Source organism: Carassius auratus, chromosome 39, assembly GCF_003368295.1.
Source record: "Carassius auratus strain Wakin chromosome 39, ASM336829v1, whole genome shotgun sequence".
In the NCBI taxonomy this organism is placed as follows: Eukaryota; Metazoa; Chordata; class Actinopteri; order Cypriniformes; family Cyprinidae; genus Carassius; species Carassius auratus.
Genome location: NC_039281.1, coordinates 7,503,547 through 7,519,991, shown reverse-complemented (window position 1 = coordinate 7,519,991; position 16,445 = coordinate 7,503,547). Strand labels below are relative to the sequence as shown.

General features: G+C 47.2%; 2 protein-coding genes across 2 annotated transcripts; both read left to right on the top strand.

Annotated features, from left to right (window-relative positions):
• The first annotated feature begins 1,037 nt into the window (after nt 1-1,037).
• On the top strand, nt 1,038-4,340 carry LOC113057830 (uncharacterized). The gene is made up of 2 exons (XM_026225365.1): nt 1,038-1,274; nt 1,356-4,340. The coding sequence occupies exon 2, from the start codon at nt 2,381-2,383 to the stop codon at nt 3,503-3,505; it is 1,125 nt and encodes a 374-aa protein (XP_026081150.1). The 5' UTR covers nt 1,038-1,274; nt 1,356-2,380; the 3' UTR covers nt 3,506-4,340.
• On the top strand, nt 4,102-15,521 carry LOC113058025 (uncharacterized). The gene is made up of 4 exons (XM_026225691.1): nt 4,102-4,218; nt 4,298-7,683; nt 9,258-9,420; nt 11,059-15,521. The coding sequence occupies exons 1-4, from the start codon at nt 4,102-4,104 to the stop codon at nt 14,443-14,445; spliced, it is 7,053 nt and encodes a 2,350-aa protein (XP_026081476.1). The 3' UTR covers nt 14,446-15,521.
• Nucleotides 15,522-16,445: the final 924 nt, after the last annotated feature.

Here is a 16,445-nt window from a genome sequence, read left to right as displayed (position 1 = left end):
TTTTGAGGTTAACATGTTTCATATATAACTTTTCCACACAAGTGCATGACATTTAAAACTGTATTGTAGCTCTGACTGGAAACCAGGCCACCATCCTGTTAGACATGACAGCTTAGTCCTTATAATGTGAGGTTATATGTCATTTAGGAGACACTATTCACTATGACTTATACTGTAATCCAACGGCCGTGTGTCAGGGCCATTAGAAGTAAATGCATGTAAAACAATATCACTTGTTTGTTCACCTGCTCGAATCTGAACAGGTACAGAGTGCAAATTATGTTCCTGTTAATCTATTCTTTATACTTCATAATTTTAATGGAGTTTTAAAACAGGTATCCTCTCTGTGCCAAGTCCCTGGGAGAAAAAGTCATTCATAACTAGCACGAAATGCACAGTGAAGAACATGACTGTACATGTAGCAGTGTTTGAATAATATCCTCTACATTTATCCAATTGCAAATAAACAATATTATCATTGAAATAGATATTTTTAATTCTTGATTTAATCTTTATTGAATATTTGGGGTGTACTAGAATAGTTTTTCATGCTTGATAGATCCAAAAGCTCATTATTTTTCACATGTTTTACATTATTGAAGCACCTCTCTTCCCAGTCTGTTTGTTTCCTAATAGCATCGTTAGCTAACTAAGGTCATTAATTCCACTGGACTCTATTGTTAATGGTGTAAACGCATGCCTGATTTGTTGTGCTCTGATTGGTTAGCTTTCCCAGTGCATTGTGATTGGCTAACTGCTTAGAGCATGTTCCGGAAATGACACGCCCCTTAACGCCAGTTTCATCTGCTCATATTAATGATGGCGTCAATTTTGCCATACCAAATTTAGCCTGATTATGACCCTGAGAATATTTAAGAACAACAGCATCGTGCTGCTGCAAGCACAGATTTTATAGTTTCAGAGTGGAGAAGAAAAAAAGGTGATAAAGCATAATGTCTGTGCCCCTTTAATGAATGTAGCAGGGTGAAGTGTTACCGGTGTTGATTATTGGCTAGTGTCATGTGAAAACGTTGAGCCTATCAGCAGTCTGCTGTCCCGATATAAAAAGAGGACGTTTTTGTCACTTGGGATGCGTTGTCACCCGTACCGCCCCTTTACGGAAGTTGGCACTTATGAATGGGAGAGTATCTGGAGTGCCGCCTCTGCGTTCTGCTGCTGTGTAGGCTGCCCCTGGCTTTGAGCTCGTCAATGAACAAACTACTGCATGTTATCGTTAGCGACTGTGCATAGTACCGTGTTATGAACATCTTCCGGTATGTATGAGGGCTATTTGTATGGTTTGCCTCTTTCTTTTTGTTGTTTTATTAGTAATTGTTCTGTTTCATGTTCGACAGATTGAGTGACAGGATCAAGGGTTTCACCTTTATATTATGAGACAAGATGCGCGTCTATTGATGTAACGCACTGCTGCCTTGCCTGGGCTGATTCCGGTCGTCTTTTTGTTGGAGTGAACTTTTTTTCTTTTTTTGGCGAGCCTGGACGATTCCTCGCCAAAGAGTGAAAGTAAAAGCGTGGCTGTTTCTCGTTTGCCCTGTGAGTGTGCGGGCGATCGTGGCCTCACTTATTTTTGTGAACTGACTGTGTACTTTTTTTGTTCTCTTTTTATTTTACTTTTTTTTTATTTCTGTCCTAAGGAAGGTGTATAGAGGAGGGGTTAGCCGCTGTTTAACGGGGTTCACGTTGAGTGTTGTGCTTATTGTGTGACCTTACTTCACCAGAGTGTGTGTGTGGGTATTAAGCGTGTTGTGTGTGTGTGTGTGTGAATTGAGGGTCACAGCAGGCCATCTCCCTCCCTTAAGCTTTCTTGTGTATTTGTATTATGTTGTATCCATTTTTTTTATTTATTGAAGTGTTGTAAAGTGTTTATTTTTTTCTTTTGTTGACACGTGAATATTTAGCCCTTGATGGTAATGTATTGATGATTTTAAATTTTGTATTGAATAAAGCTGCTTCCTTTTTTTGTACTCCCAGGCCTATGTCTCTCTGCTCACCCATTTTTCGGTAACGAACCTGTGCGCCCCCCCCCTGTCTTGGGGCTGGCAGTTCCCGGTATATATACCGGGTGGCGTAGTTGAATGTTATATAATTGTTGTTGCTTTATACAGTTCCTTCCAGTACCTGACGCCACTGGCCACATTTGGCGTAGTCGGCAGGGTCTCCATATTTTGGGTGAGCTTGTATTTTGAGAAGTGAGTCTGGGAGTGCTTTTGAGGCAGTATATTTTTTGTTGGTATTGTATGGTTGAAAAATATACATGTACATTTCTCCCCCCCCTTTTTTTCTTTTCTCTTTCTTTCCTAAAGGCAAGGCAGCGGTGTGTTATTTGTGTAAAATCTCCTCGGTGTTGTGGTGAGTAGTGATGGAAGGGGAGTTACAAGAATTAAGGGAATTGGTAGCACAGCTAAAGGCTGATAATGAGAAATTGCGCCAAGAACGTGTATGTGCTCCAATGTTGTCAAATAATGGTGTTTCTAGTGTTGCAGAGGCTCCCGCCACCGTGTCCCAACCCGTGAGTGCTGGTGCCACCTCAGCTGAGAGGTTTGTGTTTGTACCTCGTGATCGGCGATGTCCAAAATTTAACGGCCGGGCTGGCATCAGCATTGACGAATGGGTTGAGGAAGTTCAGGCGTGTATGCAGGTGCGCCATCTTTCTATTGCTGATCGAGCGTTTTTTGTATTTGACCATTTGGAGGGGGAAGCACGGGAGGAGATTAGGCATCGACCTAGTGTTGAACGAGGGGATTGCGATAAAATTATTTCCGCATTGAGGGAATTGTATGGCTGTTCTCAGTCATATGTGGCTCTGCAGGAGGCATTTTTTTCTCGTAAACAACGTGAGGGGGAGACCCTATTAGAGTTTTCTTTAGCTTTGATGGGCCTTTGGAAGTCTGTTGAAGAAAAGTCCCCTTATGCTATGCCAAATTCAGAAACCCTTGTGCGTGACCAATTTGTAGAACATGTGATAGATAGCGCCTTACGTCGTGAGTTGAAACAATTGGTACGTCGCTTACCCTCCTCCAGTTTGTTAGAGGTCCGTAGTGAGGCTCTTAGGTGGGAGAGAGAGGGGTTGCCGGGGGGTGATCGCCGTCGAAGCCAGTCGGTTCCTTTGGTTCCCGTTATGCAGTATGGGGTACAGGGGGGATCATCGTTAGATGCCCGTGGTGCCTCAATGGTTGAGCTAAGTGAGTTAAGGGATCTGTTGAAATCACAGCAAGCCCAATTAAATCAGCTCTCTAAAAGTGTGACTCGGCTCCAGATGGTGGCTGAGTGTAGTCAAGCCCCTCGTGCACGTAGTCAATCTCCACACCCACGGAATCACTCTTCTCGTGGCAATACCATAATTTGTCGACGGTGTCAGCGACCTGGCCATTTTGCCAGGGAGTGTGACGGGGAACGTGTTCCTCCTCACCCTCCATCTTCTCGTATGGTCCCTCCTGTGGCTGGAGGTGGGCAGCCTTTTGCACAGCAGTTGTCGGAAAACTAGCACCCGCCGGGCTGCAGAGTCACAGCTCGGTTGGGGTAGATGGTGGCTCAAAGATTCTTCAGGGTTCTCGTTCAGTATCATCTTTAATGTCGTCATGTCCCCATTTGGTAGTTTGCATTGGTGGGGTTCAGGTGCCCTGCCTTATAGACACTGGCTCCATGGTTTCTACAATAACGGAGAGTTGTTTCTTACAAAATTTTGAACCGTGGGGTCAGGATCGTCTTCGGTCATGCCAGTGGTTGCAACTTCGTGCTGCCAACGGGTTGGACATCCCCTACATTGGTTATATGGAGTTGGATGTCGAACTCTGTGGCAGGTTAGTGCCAGGATGCGGGGTGCTGGTTGTCCGAGATCCTCCTGGGGGCTTGTGTTCCCAGGCACCGGGAGTTCTGGGAATGAATGTTCTCAGCCGATGTTACCAGGAGCTCTTTGGGCAGCATGGCTCTTCTCTTTTTGAATCTCCCTCATTGGTTAAGGTACCCAGTATTGTAACAGAGGCATTTCAATATTGTCATAAGGTATGCTCCCAGTCTTATTCTACTCGTGCGGGGTCAGTTAGGGTACGCGGTCGTAGGGTACAACGCATCCCAGGTGGCATGTTACAACTAGTTACGGCAACTTGTTCAGAGCAGTTCTTGCATGACACTGTGCTTTTTGAGCCCCCTGAATCTGGCCTGCCAGCTGGATTGTTGGCCTCACCATCGTTGGTGCAGGTAAATCGAGGTATTGTTTCGGTGCCAGTGGTGAATGTGGGAACCACTGACATTGTGCTTTACCCACGCACTCATTTAGGAACTTTGTGTTTATGTTGTCAGTTTACCATCAGGGGTTACGGAGGTTAAAACTATCTCTGCTACCGTTAACGTGCAGGTCTCTCATGAGTTGCCTACGGTTGAAGAGCAGATAAAGGCTACTGATTTGTCTGTGTTGTCACTGGAGGATCAAGAACGTGTTCAGGCTCTGCTCTGGCAGTACCAGTCGGTGTTTTCTGTACATGAGGGGGATTTGGGGTGTACTACCCTGTTGTCGCATGAGATCCCACTGATGGATGATACCCCAGTTCGGCAGCGGTACCGTCGAATACCCCCATCGGAGTATGAGGTGGTAAAGGCCCATATCAATATGTTGTTGGAGGCTAAGGTGATACGCGAGAGTTGTAGCCCTTACGCATCCCCTATAGTTCTTGTCAAGAAAAAGGACGGTAGTCTGCGGATGTGCGTAGACTACCGTCAGTTGAATGCGAGAACTAGAAAGGATGCGTTTCCTCTTCCTCGTATTGAGGAGTCATTAGATTCACTGACAGGGGCCCGTTGGTTTTCCACCATGGATTTAGCTAGCGGATACAATCAGGTCCCTGTCAGTGAACAAGATCGGCTTAAGACTGCATTTTGTACGCCATTCGGCTTATTTGAATGGAATCGCATGCCTTTTGGCCTTTGCAACGCACCTAGTACGTTTCAGCGTTTAATGCAGCGTTTATTCGGTGATCAACAGTGTCAGTCATTGTTACTGTATCTGGATGATATTGTAATTTTTTCATCTTCAGTCAAACAACATCTGGAACGACTGGAGCTTGTTTTGAGTAGGTTGCAGTGCGAAGGTCTTAAGGCAAAGTTAGAGAAATGCGCTTTCTTTCGTTCGGAAGTCACATATTTGGGTCATGTGATTTCAGCCGATGGTGTTTCCACCGACCCCAAGAAGATTGAGGCTGTGGCCCAGTGGCCACAACCTACTAGTGTGTCAGAACTTCGCTCCTTCTTGGGCTTTGCGAGTTATTACCGCCGTTTTGTGGAGGGGTTTGCTAAATTGGCAGCCCCTCTACATCGGCTGGTTGCAGAGTTTGGTGGCACAAAGTCTCGGAAGAGAGCAGAGCCAGGTTTTGCAAGTGGCTGGACTACCCACTGTCAGAGAAGTTTTGAGAGTTTGAAGGGTAAGCTCATTTCTGCTCCGGTGCTCTGTTATGCAGATTTTTCCCTCCCTTTTATTTTGGAGGTGGACGCTAGCCTGGGTGGGTTAGGTGCAGTCCTTTCCCAGGAGCAGGGTGGCAAAGTAAGACCTGTGGCATATGCAAGCCGTGGCCTAAGACCCACAGAACGTAATATGTCAAACTATAGTTCTATGAAACTAGAGTTTCTGGCATTAAAGTGGGCCATGGCTGAGAAATTTAGAGAATATCTATTAGGCCATAAATGTGTGGTGTATACTGATAACAATCCTCTCAGCCATCTGACCTCAGCTAAATTGGGGGCTACAGAGCAGCGCTGGGCATCACAGCTTGCTTGTTTTGATTTTGAAGTTAAGTATCGGCCTGGGAGGTGTAATAAGAATGCAGACGCCTTGTCTCGTCAGAATCCACCCGTACTGGAAGTGGCAGGTAGCCTGTTCCCAGGTACAGGGGTTCCCGCTTCGGTACGTCAGGCTGTCGCTGTACCATTGGCTCCTGTTGCTTGTCAGGCCATGGTGACTGCCTTACCGGGTCATTCACTTGATCATATCGGGGGCTTACAAGAGGCTGACCCAGTAATCGGTGAGATTCTGGGGTTTTGGAGAAAGCAAGAGTTCCCTGGGCCTCTTGAGCGGCGGCAGCTTTCACAGGCTGCTCTAATTCTTCTTCGGCAGTGGGACCGCCTGGTGGAAAAGCAGGGAGTGATTTATCGTCGAATTTTTCGTCCTGATGGTGGGGATGAGATTTTGCAAGTAGTTCTACCTTCTGTACTGCAGCGTGACGTGTTGCAAGGGTTGCATCAAGAACACGGGCACCAGGGCATTGAACGCACTACTGAGTTAGTGCGTCAGCGGTGTTATTGGCCTGGTATGACAGCCAAGGTGGCACGATGGGTTCAGGAGTGTGAACGATGTCAAGTGGCCAAAGACACTGAACCGGCTGCCCGTAGTTTTATGGGACATTTGCTAGCGTCCCGGCCAAATGAAATCTTGGCCATCGATTTCACGTTGCTTGAAGCCTCTCGTTCAGGCTTGGAGAATGTTCTTGTAATGACGGATGTGTTTACGAAGTTCACTCTTGCTGTCCCTACTAGGGATCAACGGGCCGAGACTGTAGCACAAGTGCTGGTGTGTGAATGGTTCTATAAGTTTGGGGTACCTGTACGAATTCATTCTGACCAGGGCCGAAACTTTGAGTCCCTTCTGATCCAGCAATTGTGTAAGCTTTATGGGGTTGAGAAGTCTCGCACTACACCATACCACCCAGCTGGTAATGGTCAGTGTGAGCGCTTCAATAGAACATTGCATAACTTATTGCGCACCTTACCAGTTTCAAGGAAAAGAGACTGGGTGTCATGCCTCCCTCAGGTGCTCTTTTCATATAATACCACTCCACACCAGGCCACAGGTGAGTCCCCACACTTCCTTATGTTTGGTCAGGAGCCGCGGCTCCCCATCGATTTCCTGTTGGGCAGAGTGTCTGAGCCAGTGGCAGGTGAGGTGCATGAGTGGATTATGGAGCACCAGACACGGTTACAAGTAGCCTTTGATGGGGCAAGAGATCGTTTAAAGGTAGCCGCTGATCGTCGGAAAACATCTTTTGATCTGCGGGTCCATGACGCACCACTTGAGCAAGGGCAGCTGGTTTATCTCCGGGAATGTGGAAGGCAGGGCCGACACAAGATTCAGGACTTGTGGAGCTCTGTGGTGTATAGGGTGATAGAAGCGCCTAGGGTAGGTGGCTCGGTTTATACTATTGCACCGGTGGATGACGGGGGTAAGATCAAGCGGGTTCACCGGTCATTGTTAAAAGTTCAGGTTCAAGGGAGCCCTGTTCAAATACCCCGTGTCGCTCATGTGGTTGAACCAGAACAGAGTTTACAGGATAGTTTGGATGAGGTGGACTTGTGGGTAGCCTTGCCAGAGTCATCTCAGGCAACTTGCGTTCCTGTCCCTTTTGAAGGGTCAGTTGTGTGTGAGGGAGCTGTGGCTATAAATGGGCCAGGTCCTCCTTGCGAGGTGGAAATAAGTCAAGGTTCATCACTAGACTTGTCAGTTCTGAGTCAGCCGCGAGAGGCTGAGGTTTTGCCTCGTAAGTCAAGGAGGCCAACAGCTGGCCAACATTCAAATGTTCATCATTTGCCCAGAGCAGTTGGAGAAGCTGCAGAATGCATTAGGGTGCCCTCTGGTGCAATGTCTAGTGCAGTTTTAGCTGTTTTTAGGCCATGGGATTGACTCCAGGTTTGGGATTTATCGTCGGGGCGACGATTTATAATGTGGGGGTGGAATGTAGCAGGGTGAAGTGTTACCGGTGTTGATTATTGGCTAGTGTCATGTGAAAACGTTGAGCCTATCAGCAGTCTGCTGTCCCGATATAAAAAGAGGACGTTTTTGTCACTTGGGATGCGTTGTCACCCGTACCGCCCCTTTACGGAAGTTGGCACTTATGAATGGGAGAGTATCTGGAGTGCCGCCTCTGCGTTCTGCTGCTGTGTAGGCTGCCCCTGGCTTTGAGCTCGTCAATGAACAAACTACTGCATGTTATCGTTAGCGACTGTGCATAGTACCGTGTTATGAACATCTTCCGGTATGTATGAGGGCTATTTGTATGGTTTGCCTCTTTCTTTTTGTTGTTTTATTAGTAATTGTTCTGTTTCATGTTCGACAGATTGAGTGACAGGATCAAGGGTTTCACCTTTATATTATGAGACAAGATGCGCGTCTATTGATGTAACGCACTGCTGCCTTGCCTGGGCTGATTCCGGTCGTCTTTTTGTTGGAGTGAACTTTTTTTCTTTTTTTGGCGAGCCTGGACGATTCCTCGCCAAAGAGTGAAAGTAAAAGCGTGGCTGTTTCTCGTTTGCCCTGTGAGTGTGCGGGCGATCGTGGCCTCACTTATTTTTGTGAACTGACTGTGTACTTTTTTTGTTCTCTTTTTATTTTACTTTTTTTTTATTTCTGTCCTAAGGAAGGTGTATAGAGGAGGGGTTAGCCGCTGTTTAACGGGGTTCACGTTGAGTGTTGTGCTTATTGTGTGACCTTACTTCACCAGAGTGTGTGTGTGGGTATTAAGCGTGTTGTGTGTGTGTGTGTGTGAATTGAGGGTCACAGCAGGCCATCTCCCTCCCTTAAGCTTTCTTGTGTATTTGTATTATGTTGTATCCATTTTTTTTATTTATTGAAGTGTTGTAAAGTGTTTATTTTTTTCTTTTGTTGACACGTGAATATTTAGCCCTTGATGGTAATGTATTGATGATTTTAAATTTTGTATTGAATAAAGCTGCTTCCTTTTTTTGTACTCCCAGGCCTATGTCTCTCTGCTCACCCATTTTTCGGTAACGAACCTGTGCGCCCCCCCCCTGTCTTGGGGCTGGCAGTTCCCGGTATATATACCGGGTGGCGTAGTTGAATGTTATATAATTGTTGTTGCTTTATACAGTTCCTTCCAGTACCTGACGCCACTGGCCACATTTGGCGTAGTCGGCAGGGTCTCCATATTTTGGGTGAGCTTGTATTTTGAGAAGTGAGTCTGGGAGTGCTTTTGAGGCAGTATATTTTTTGTTGGTATTGTATGGTTGAAAAATATACATGTACATTTCTCCCCCCCTTTTTTTCTTTTCTCTTTCTTTCCTAAAGGCAAGGCAGCGGTGTGTTATTTGTGTAAAATCTCCTCGGTGTTGTGGTGAGTAGTGATGGAAGGGGAGTTACAAGAATTAAGGGAATTGGTAGCACAGCTAAAGGCTGATAATGAGAAATTGCGCCAAGAACGTGTATGTGCTCCAATGTTGTCAAATAATGGTGTTTCTAGTGTTGCAGAGGCTCCCGCCACCGTGTCCCAACCCGTGAGTGCTGGTGCCACCTCAGCTGAGAGGTTTGTGTTTGTACCTCGTGATCGGCGATGTCCAAAATTTAACGGCCGGGCTGGCATCAGCATTGACGAATGGGTTGAGGAAGTTCAGGCGTGTATGCAGGTGCGCCATCTTTCTATTGCTGATCGAGCGTTTTTTGTATTTGACCATTTGGAGGGGGAAGCACGGGAGGAGATTAGGCATCGACCTAGTGTTGAACGAGGGGATTGCGATAAAATTATTTCCGCATTGAGGGAATTGTATGGCTGTTCTCAGTCATATGTGGCTCTGCAGGAGGCATTTTTTTCTCGTAAACAACGTGAGGGGGAGACCCTATTAGAGTTTTCTTTAGCTTTGATGGGCCTTTGGAAGTCTGTTGAAGAAAAGTCCCCTTATGCTATGCCAAATTCAGAAACCCTTGTGCGTGACCAATTTGTAGAACATGTGATAGATAGCGCCTTACGTCGTGAGTTGAAACAATTGGTACGTCGCTTACCCTCCTCCAGTTTGTTAGAGGTCCGTAGTGAGGCTCTTAGGTGGGAGAGAGAGGGGTTGCCGGGGGGTGATCGCCGTCGAAGCCAGTCGGTTCCTTTGGTTCCCGTTATGCAGTATGGGGTACAGGGGGGATCATCGTTAGATGCCCGTGGTGCCTCAATGGTTGAGCTAAGTGAGTTAAGGGATCTGTTGAAATCACAGCAAGCCCAATTAAATCAGCTCTCTAAAAGTGTGACTCGGCTCCAGATGGTGGCTGAGTGTAGTCAAGCCCCTCGTGCACGTAGTCAATCTCCACACCCACGGAATCACTCTTCTCGTGGCAATACCATAATTTGTCGACGGTGTCAGCGACCTGGCCATTTTGCCAGGGAGTGTGACGGGGAACGTGTTCCTCCTCACCCTCCATCTTCTCGTATGGTCCCTCCTGTGGCTGGAGGTGGGCAGCCTTTTGCACAGCAGTTGTCGGAAAACTAGCACCCGCCGGGCTGCAGAGTCACAGCTCGGTTGGGGTAGATGGTGGCTCAAAGATTCTTCAGGGTTCTCGTTCAGTATCATCTTTAATGTCGTCATGTCCCCATTTGGTAGTTTGCATTGGTGGGGTTCAGGTGCCCTGCCTTATAGACACTGGCTCCATGGTTTCTACAATAACGGAGAGTTGTTTCTTACAAAATTTTGAACCGTGGGGTCAGGATCGTCTTCGGTCATGCCAGTGGTTGCAACTTCGTGCTGCCAACGGGTTGGACATCCCCTACATTGGTTATATGGAGTTGGATGTCGAACTCTGTGGCAGGTTAGTGCCAGGATGCGGGGTGCTGGTTGTCCGAGATCCTCCTGGGGGCTTGTGTTCCCAGGCACCGGGAGTTCTGGGAATGAATGTTCTCAGCCGATGTTACCAGGAGCTCTTTGGGCAGCATGGCTCTTCTCTTTTTGAATCTCCCTCATTGGTTAAGGTACCCAGTATTGTAACAGAGGCATTTCAATATTGTCATAAGGTATGCTCCCAGTCTTATTCTACTCGTGCGGGGTCAGTTAGGGTACGCGGTCGTAGGGTACAACGCATCCCAGGTGGCATGTTACAACTAGTTACGGCAACTTGTTCAGAGCAGTTCTTGCATGACACTGTGCTTTTTGAGCCCCCTGAATCTGGCCTGCCAGCTGGATTGTTGGCCTCACCATCGTTGGTGCAGGTAAATCGAGGTATTGTTTCGGTGCCAGTGGTGAATGTGGGAACCACTGACATTGTGCTTTACCCACGCACTCATTTAGGAACTTTGTGTTTATGTTGTCAGTTTACCATCAGGGGTTACGGAGGTTAAAACTATCTCTGCTACCGTTAACGTGCAGGTCTCTCATGAGTTGCCTACGGTTGAAGAGCAGATAAAGGCTACTGATTTGTCTGTGTTGTCACTGGAGGATCAAGAACGTGTTCAGGCTCTGCTCTGGCAGTACCAGTCGGTGTTTTCTGTACATGAGGGGGATTTGGGGTGTACTACCCTGTTGTCGCATGAGATCCCACTGATGGATGATACCCCAGTTCGGCAGCGGTACCGTCGAATACCCCCATCGGAGTATGAGGTGGTAAAGGCCCATATCAATATGTTGTTGGAGGCTAAGGTGATACGCGAGAGTTGTAGCCCTTACGCATCCCCTATAGTTCTTGTCAAGAAAAAGGACGGTAGTCTGCGGATGTGCGTAGACTACCGTCAGTTGAATGCGAGAACTAGAAAGGATGCGTTTCCTCTTCCTCGTATTGAGGAGTCATTAGATTCACTGACAGGGGCCCGTTGGTTTTCCACCATGGATTTAGCTAGCGGATACAATCAGGTCCCTGTCAGTGAACAAGATCGGCTTAAGACTGCATTTTGTACGCCATTCGGCTTATTTGAATGGAATCGCATGCCTTTTGGCCTTTGCAACGCACCTAGTACGTTTCAGCGTTTAATGCAGCGTTTATTCGGTGATCAACAGTGTCAGTCATTGTTACTGTATCTGGATGATATTGTAATTTTTTCATCTTCAGTCAAACAACATCTGGAACGACTGGAGCTTGTTTTGAGTAGGTTGCAGTGCGAAGGTCTTAAGGCAAAGTTAGAGAAATGCGCTTTCTTTCGTTCGGAAGTCACATATTTGGGTCATGTGATTTCAGCCGATGGTGTTTCCACCGACCCCAAGAAGATTGAGGCTGTGGCCCAGTGGCCACAACCTACTAGTGTGTCAGAACTTCGCTCCTTCTTGGGCTTTGCGAGTTATTACCGCCGTTTTGTGGAGGGGTTTGCTAAATTGGCAGCCCCTCTACATCGGCTGGTTGCAGAGTTTGGTGGCACAAAGTCTCGGAAGAGAGCAGAGCCAGGTTTTGCAAGTGGCTGGACTACCCACTGTCAGAGAAGTTTTGAGAGTTTGAAGGGTAAGCTCATTTCTGCTCCGGTGCTCTGTTATGCAGATTTTTCCCTCCCTTTTATTTTGGAGGTGGACGCTAGCCTGGGTGGGTTAGGTGCAGTCCTTTCCCAGGAGCAGGGTGGCAAAGTAAGACCTGTGGCATATGCAAGCCGTGGCCTAAGACCCACAGAACGTAATATGTCAAACTATAGTTCTATGAAACTAGAGTTTCTGGCATTAAAGTGGGCCATGGCTGAGAAATTTAGAGAATATCTATTAGGCCATAAATGTGTGGTGTATACTGATAACAATCCTCTCAGCCATCTGACCTCAGCTAAATTGGGGGCTACAGAGCAGCGCTGGGCATCACAGCTTGCTTGTTTTGATTTTGAAGTTAAGTATCGGCCTGGGAGGTGTAATAAGAATGCAGACGCCTTGTCTCGTCAGAATCCACCCGTACTGGAAGTGGCAGGTAGCCTGTTCCCAGGTACAGGGGTTCCCGCTTCGGTACGTCAGGCTGTCGCTGTACCATTGGCTCCTGTTGCTTGTCAGGCCATGGTGACTGCCTTACCGGGTCATTCACTTGATCATATCGGGGGCTTACAAGAGGCTGACCCAGTAATCGGTGAGATTCTGGGGTTTTGGAGAAAGCAAGAGTTCCCTGGGCCTCTTGAGCGGCGGCAGCTTTCACAGGCTGCTCTAATTCTTCTTCGGCAGTGGGACCGCCTGGTGGAAAAGCAGGGAGTGATTTATCGTCGAATTTTTCGTCCTGATGGTGGGGATGAGATTTTGCAAGTAGTTCTACCTTCTGTACTGCAGCGTGACGTGTTGCAAGGGTTGCATCAAGAACACGGGCACCAGGGCATTGAACGCACTACTGAGTTAGTGCGTCAGCGGTGTTATTGGCCTGGTATGACAGCCAAGGTGGCACGATGGGTTCAGGAGTGTGAACGATGTCAAGTGGCCAAAGACACTGAACCGGCTGCCCGTAGTTTTATGGGACATTTGCTAGCGTCCCGGCCAAATGAAATCTTGGCCATCGATTTCACGTTGCTTGAAGCCTCTCGTTCAGGCTTGGAGAATGTTCTTGTAATGACGGATGTGTTTACGAAGTTCACTCTTGCTGTCCCTACTAGGGATCAACGGGCCGAGACTGTAGCACAAGTGCTGGTGTGTGAATGGTTCTATAAGTTTGGGGTACCTGTACGAATTCATTCTGACCAGGGCCGAAACTTTGAGTCCCTTCTGATCCAGCAATTGTGTAAGCTTTATGGGGTTGAGAAGTCTCGCACTACACCATACCACCCAGCTGGTAATGGTCAGTGTGAGCGCTTCAATAGAACATTGCATAACTTATTGCGCACCTTACCAGTTTCAAGGAAAAGAGACTGGGTGTCATGCCTCCCTCAGGTGCTCTTTTCATATAATACCACTCCACACCAGGCCACAGGTGAGTCCCCACACTTCCTTATGTTTGGTCAGGAGCCGCGGCTCCCCATCGATTTCCTGTTGGGCAGAGTGTCTGAGCCAGTGGCAGGTGAGGTGCATGAGTGGATTATGGAGCACCAGACACGGTTACAAGTAGCCTTTGATGGGGCAAGAGATCGTTTAAAGGTAGCCGCTGATCGTCGGAAAACATCTTTTGATCTGCGGGTCCATGACGCACCACTTGAGCAAGGGCAGCTGGTTTATCTCCGGGAATGTGGAAGGCAGGGCCGACACAAGATTCAGGACTTGTGGAGCTCTGTGGTGTATAGGGTGATAGAAGCGCCTAGGGTAGGTGGCTCGGTTTATACTATTGCACCGGTGGATGACGGGGGTAAGATCAAGCGGGTTCACCGGTCATTGTTAAAAGTTCAGGTTCAAGGGAGCCCTGTTCAAATACCCCGTGTCGCTCATGTGGTTGAACCAGAACAGAGTTTACAGGATAGTTTGGATGAGGTGGACTTGTGGGTAGCCTTGCCAGAGTCATCTCAGGCAACTTGCGTTCCTGTCCCTTTTGAAGGGTCAGTTGTGTGTGAGGGAGCTGTGGCTATAAATGGGCCAGGTCCTCCTTGCGAGGTGGAAATAAGTCAAGGTTCATCACTAGACTTGTCAGTTCTGAGTCAGCCGCGAGAGGCTGAGGTTTTGCCTCGTAAGTCAAGGAGGCCAACAGCTGGCCAACATTCAAATGTTCATCATTTGCCCAGAGCAGTTGGAGAAGCTGCAGAATGCATTAGGGTGCCCTCTGGTGCAATGTCTAGTGCAGTTTTAGCTGTTTTTAGGCCATGGGATTGACTCCAGGTTTGGGATTTATCGTCGGGGCGACGATTTATAATGTGGGGGTGGAATGTAGCAGGGTGAAGTGTTACCGGTGTTGATTATTGGCTAGTGTCATGTGAAAACGTTGAGCCTATCAGCAGTCTGCTGTCACGATATAAAAAGAGGACGTTTTTGTCACTTGGGATGCGTTGTCACCCGTACCGCCCCTTTACGGAAGTTGGCACTTATGAATGGGAGAGTATCTGGAGTGCCGCCTCTGCGTTCTGCTGCTGTGTAGGCTGCCCCTGGCTTTGAGCTCGTCAATGAACAAACTACTGCATGTTATCGTTAGCGACTGTGCATAGTACCGTGTTATGAACATCTTCCGGTATGTATGAGGGCTATTTGTATGGTTTGCCTCTTTCTTTTTGTTGTTTTATTAGTAATTGTTCTGTTTCATGTTCGACAGATTGAGTGACAGGATCAAGGGTTTCACCTTTATATTATGAGACAAGATGCGCGTCTATTGATGTAACGCACTGCTGCCTTGCCTGGGCTGATTCCGGTCGTCTTTTTGTTGGAGTGAACTTTTTTTCTTTTTTTGGCGAGCCTGGACGATTCCTCGCCAAAGAGTGAAAGTAAAAGCGTGGCTGTTTCTCGTTTGCCCTGTGAGTGTGCGGGCGATCGTGGCCTCACTTATTTTTGTGAACTGACTGTGTACTTTTTTTGTTCTCTTTTTATTTTACTTTTTTTTTATTTCTGTCCTAAGGAAGGTGTATAGAGGAGGGGTTAGCCGCTGTTTAACGGGGTTCACGTTGAGTGTTGTGCTTATTGTGTGACCTTACTTCACCAGAGTGTGTGTGTGGGTATTAAGCGTGTTGTGTGTGTGTGTGTGTGTGTGTGAATTGAGGGTCACAGCAGGCCATCTCCCTCCCTTAAGCTTTCTTGTGTATTTGTATTATGTTGTATCCATTTTTTTTATTTATTGAAGTGTTGTAAAGTGTTTATTTTTTTCTTTTGTTGACACGTGAATATTTAGCCCTTGATGGTAATGTATTGATGATTTTAAATTTTGTATTGAATAAAGCTGCTTCCTTTTTTTGTACTCCCAGGCCTATGTCTCTCTGCTCACCCATTTTTCGGTAACGAACCTGTGCGCCCCCCCCTGTCTTGGGGCTGGCAGTTCCCGGTATATATACCGGGTGGCGTAGTTGAATGTTATATAATTGTTGTTGCTTTATACAGTTCCTTCCAGTACCTGACGCCACTGGCCACATTTATAAATACAAAAATTTCTCCACCAAGAAAAATGTCTTTTATTTCCCAACAATGAGCCGTGAAAGCCTCTTTCCTCGCCCTGTGAGAGCAGCTGGACGGAAGGCAGACGGCCAGCTGAAGGATTAGAGGATCAATCATCGAGATGAACAGGTGATCAGTGAAGGGGCATGTACCTAGAGGTCATGCACAAGGAGAGGGCATTGTGTCCTTGAGGAAGGGTCGTACCTGTTGCCCGACTCTCACACAAAGCATCTGACAGCTAGCACCCCTCAGCTCAGTTGATGAATATGTCAGTAAAAGGTCACAAAGGGTTGAAGAACTTTCCTTAGAGGAAACGAGACAAAAAAAAAAGGGTTCTCACAATGTTCTGCACAACATGTCCAAGACTAAAGACCGAGGCGAAATCCTTTAGACGAGCCAGTTGGAAAAAACAATGCGTGATGAATGAAAAGAGACAGAGAAGAGGGTGATGACAGAGAGAGGTATGACGGGGAGGGACCGTGGGAGAAATATTAGAACTTCAATTAAAGTCAAAATGCTCTAGAATCGCCTGCTGATGCCCATGAGTGGTGAACTGTGGAGTTATTGATGGGAATGGGACGGATCTCCACCGTGCAGTTGTCATTAAGACATATAATCGAGAACCTGAACTCCTGTAATTACGCCTGCACGCTTTATGTCATAAGTCATGTGACACCACGTCACCACGTCTCCATGGTGTTAAAATCATCACCTGTGTGGCATATAAAGAATATTAA

What these genes read in the sequence shown, in the direction of transcription:
- LOC113058025 (XM_026225691.1), top strand. Translation starts at nt 4,102, where the DNA reads ATGTTACAACTAGTTACGGCAACTTGTTCAGAGCAGTTCTTGCATGAC. An exon ending in CCTCACCATCGTTGGTGCAG is followed by an intron (nt 4,219 to 4,297) that starts GTAAATCGAGGT and finishes GCACTCATTTAG; the next exon opens with GAACTTTGTGTTTATGTTGT. An exon ending in AAGTTCAGGCGTGTATGCAG is followed by an intron (nt 9,421 to 11,058) that starts GTGCGCCATCTT and finishes GCACTCATTTAG; the next exon opens with GAACTTTGTGTTTATGTTGT.
- LOC113057830 (XM_026225365.1), top strand. Translation starts at nt 2,381, where the DNA reads ATGGAAGGGGAGTTACAAGAATTAAGGGAATTGGTAGCACAGCTAAAG.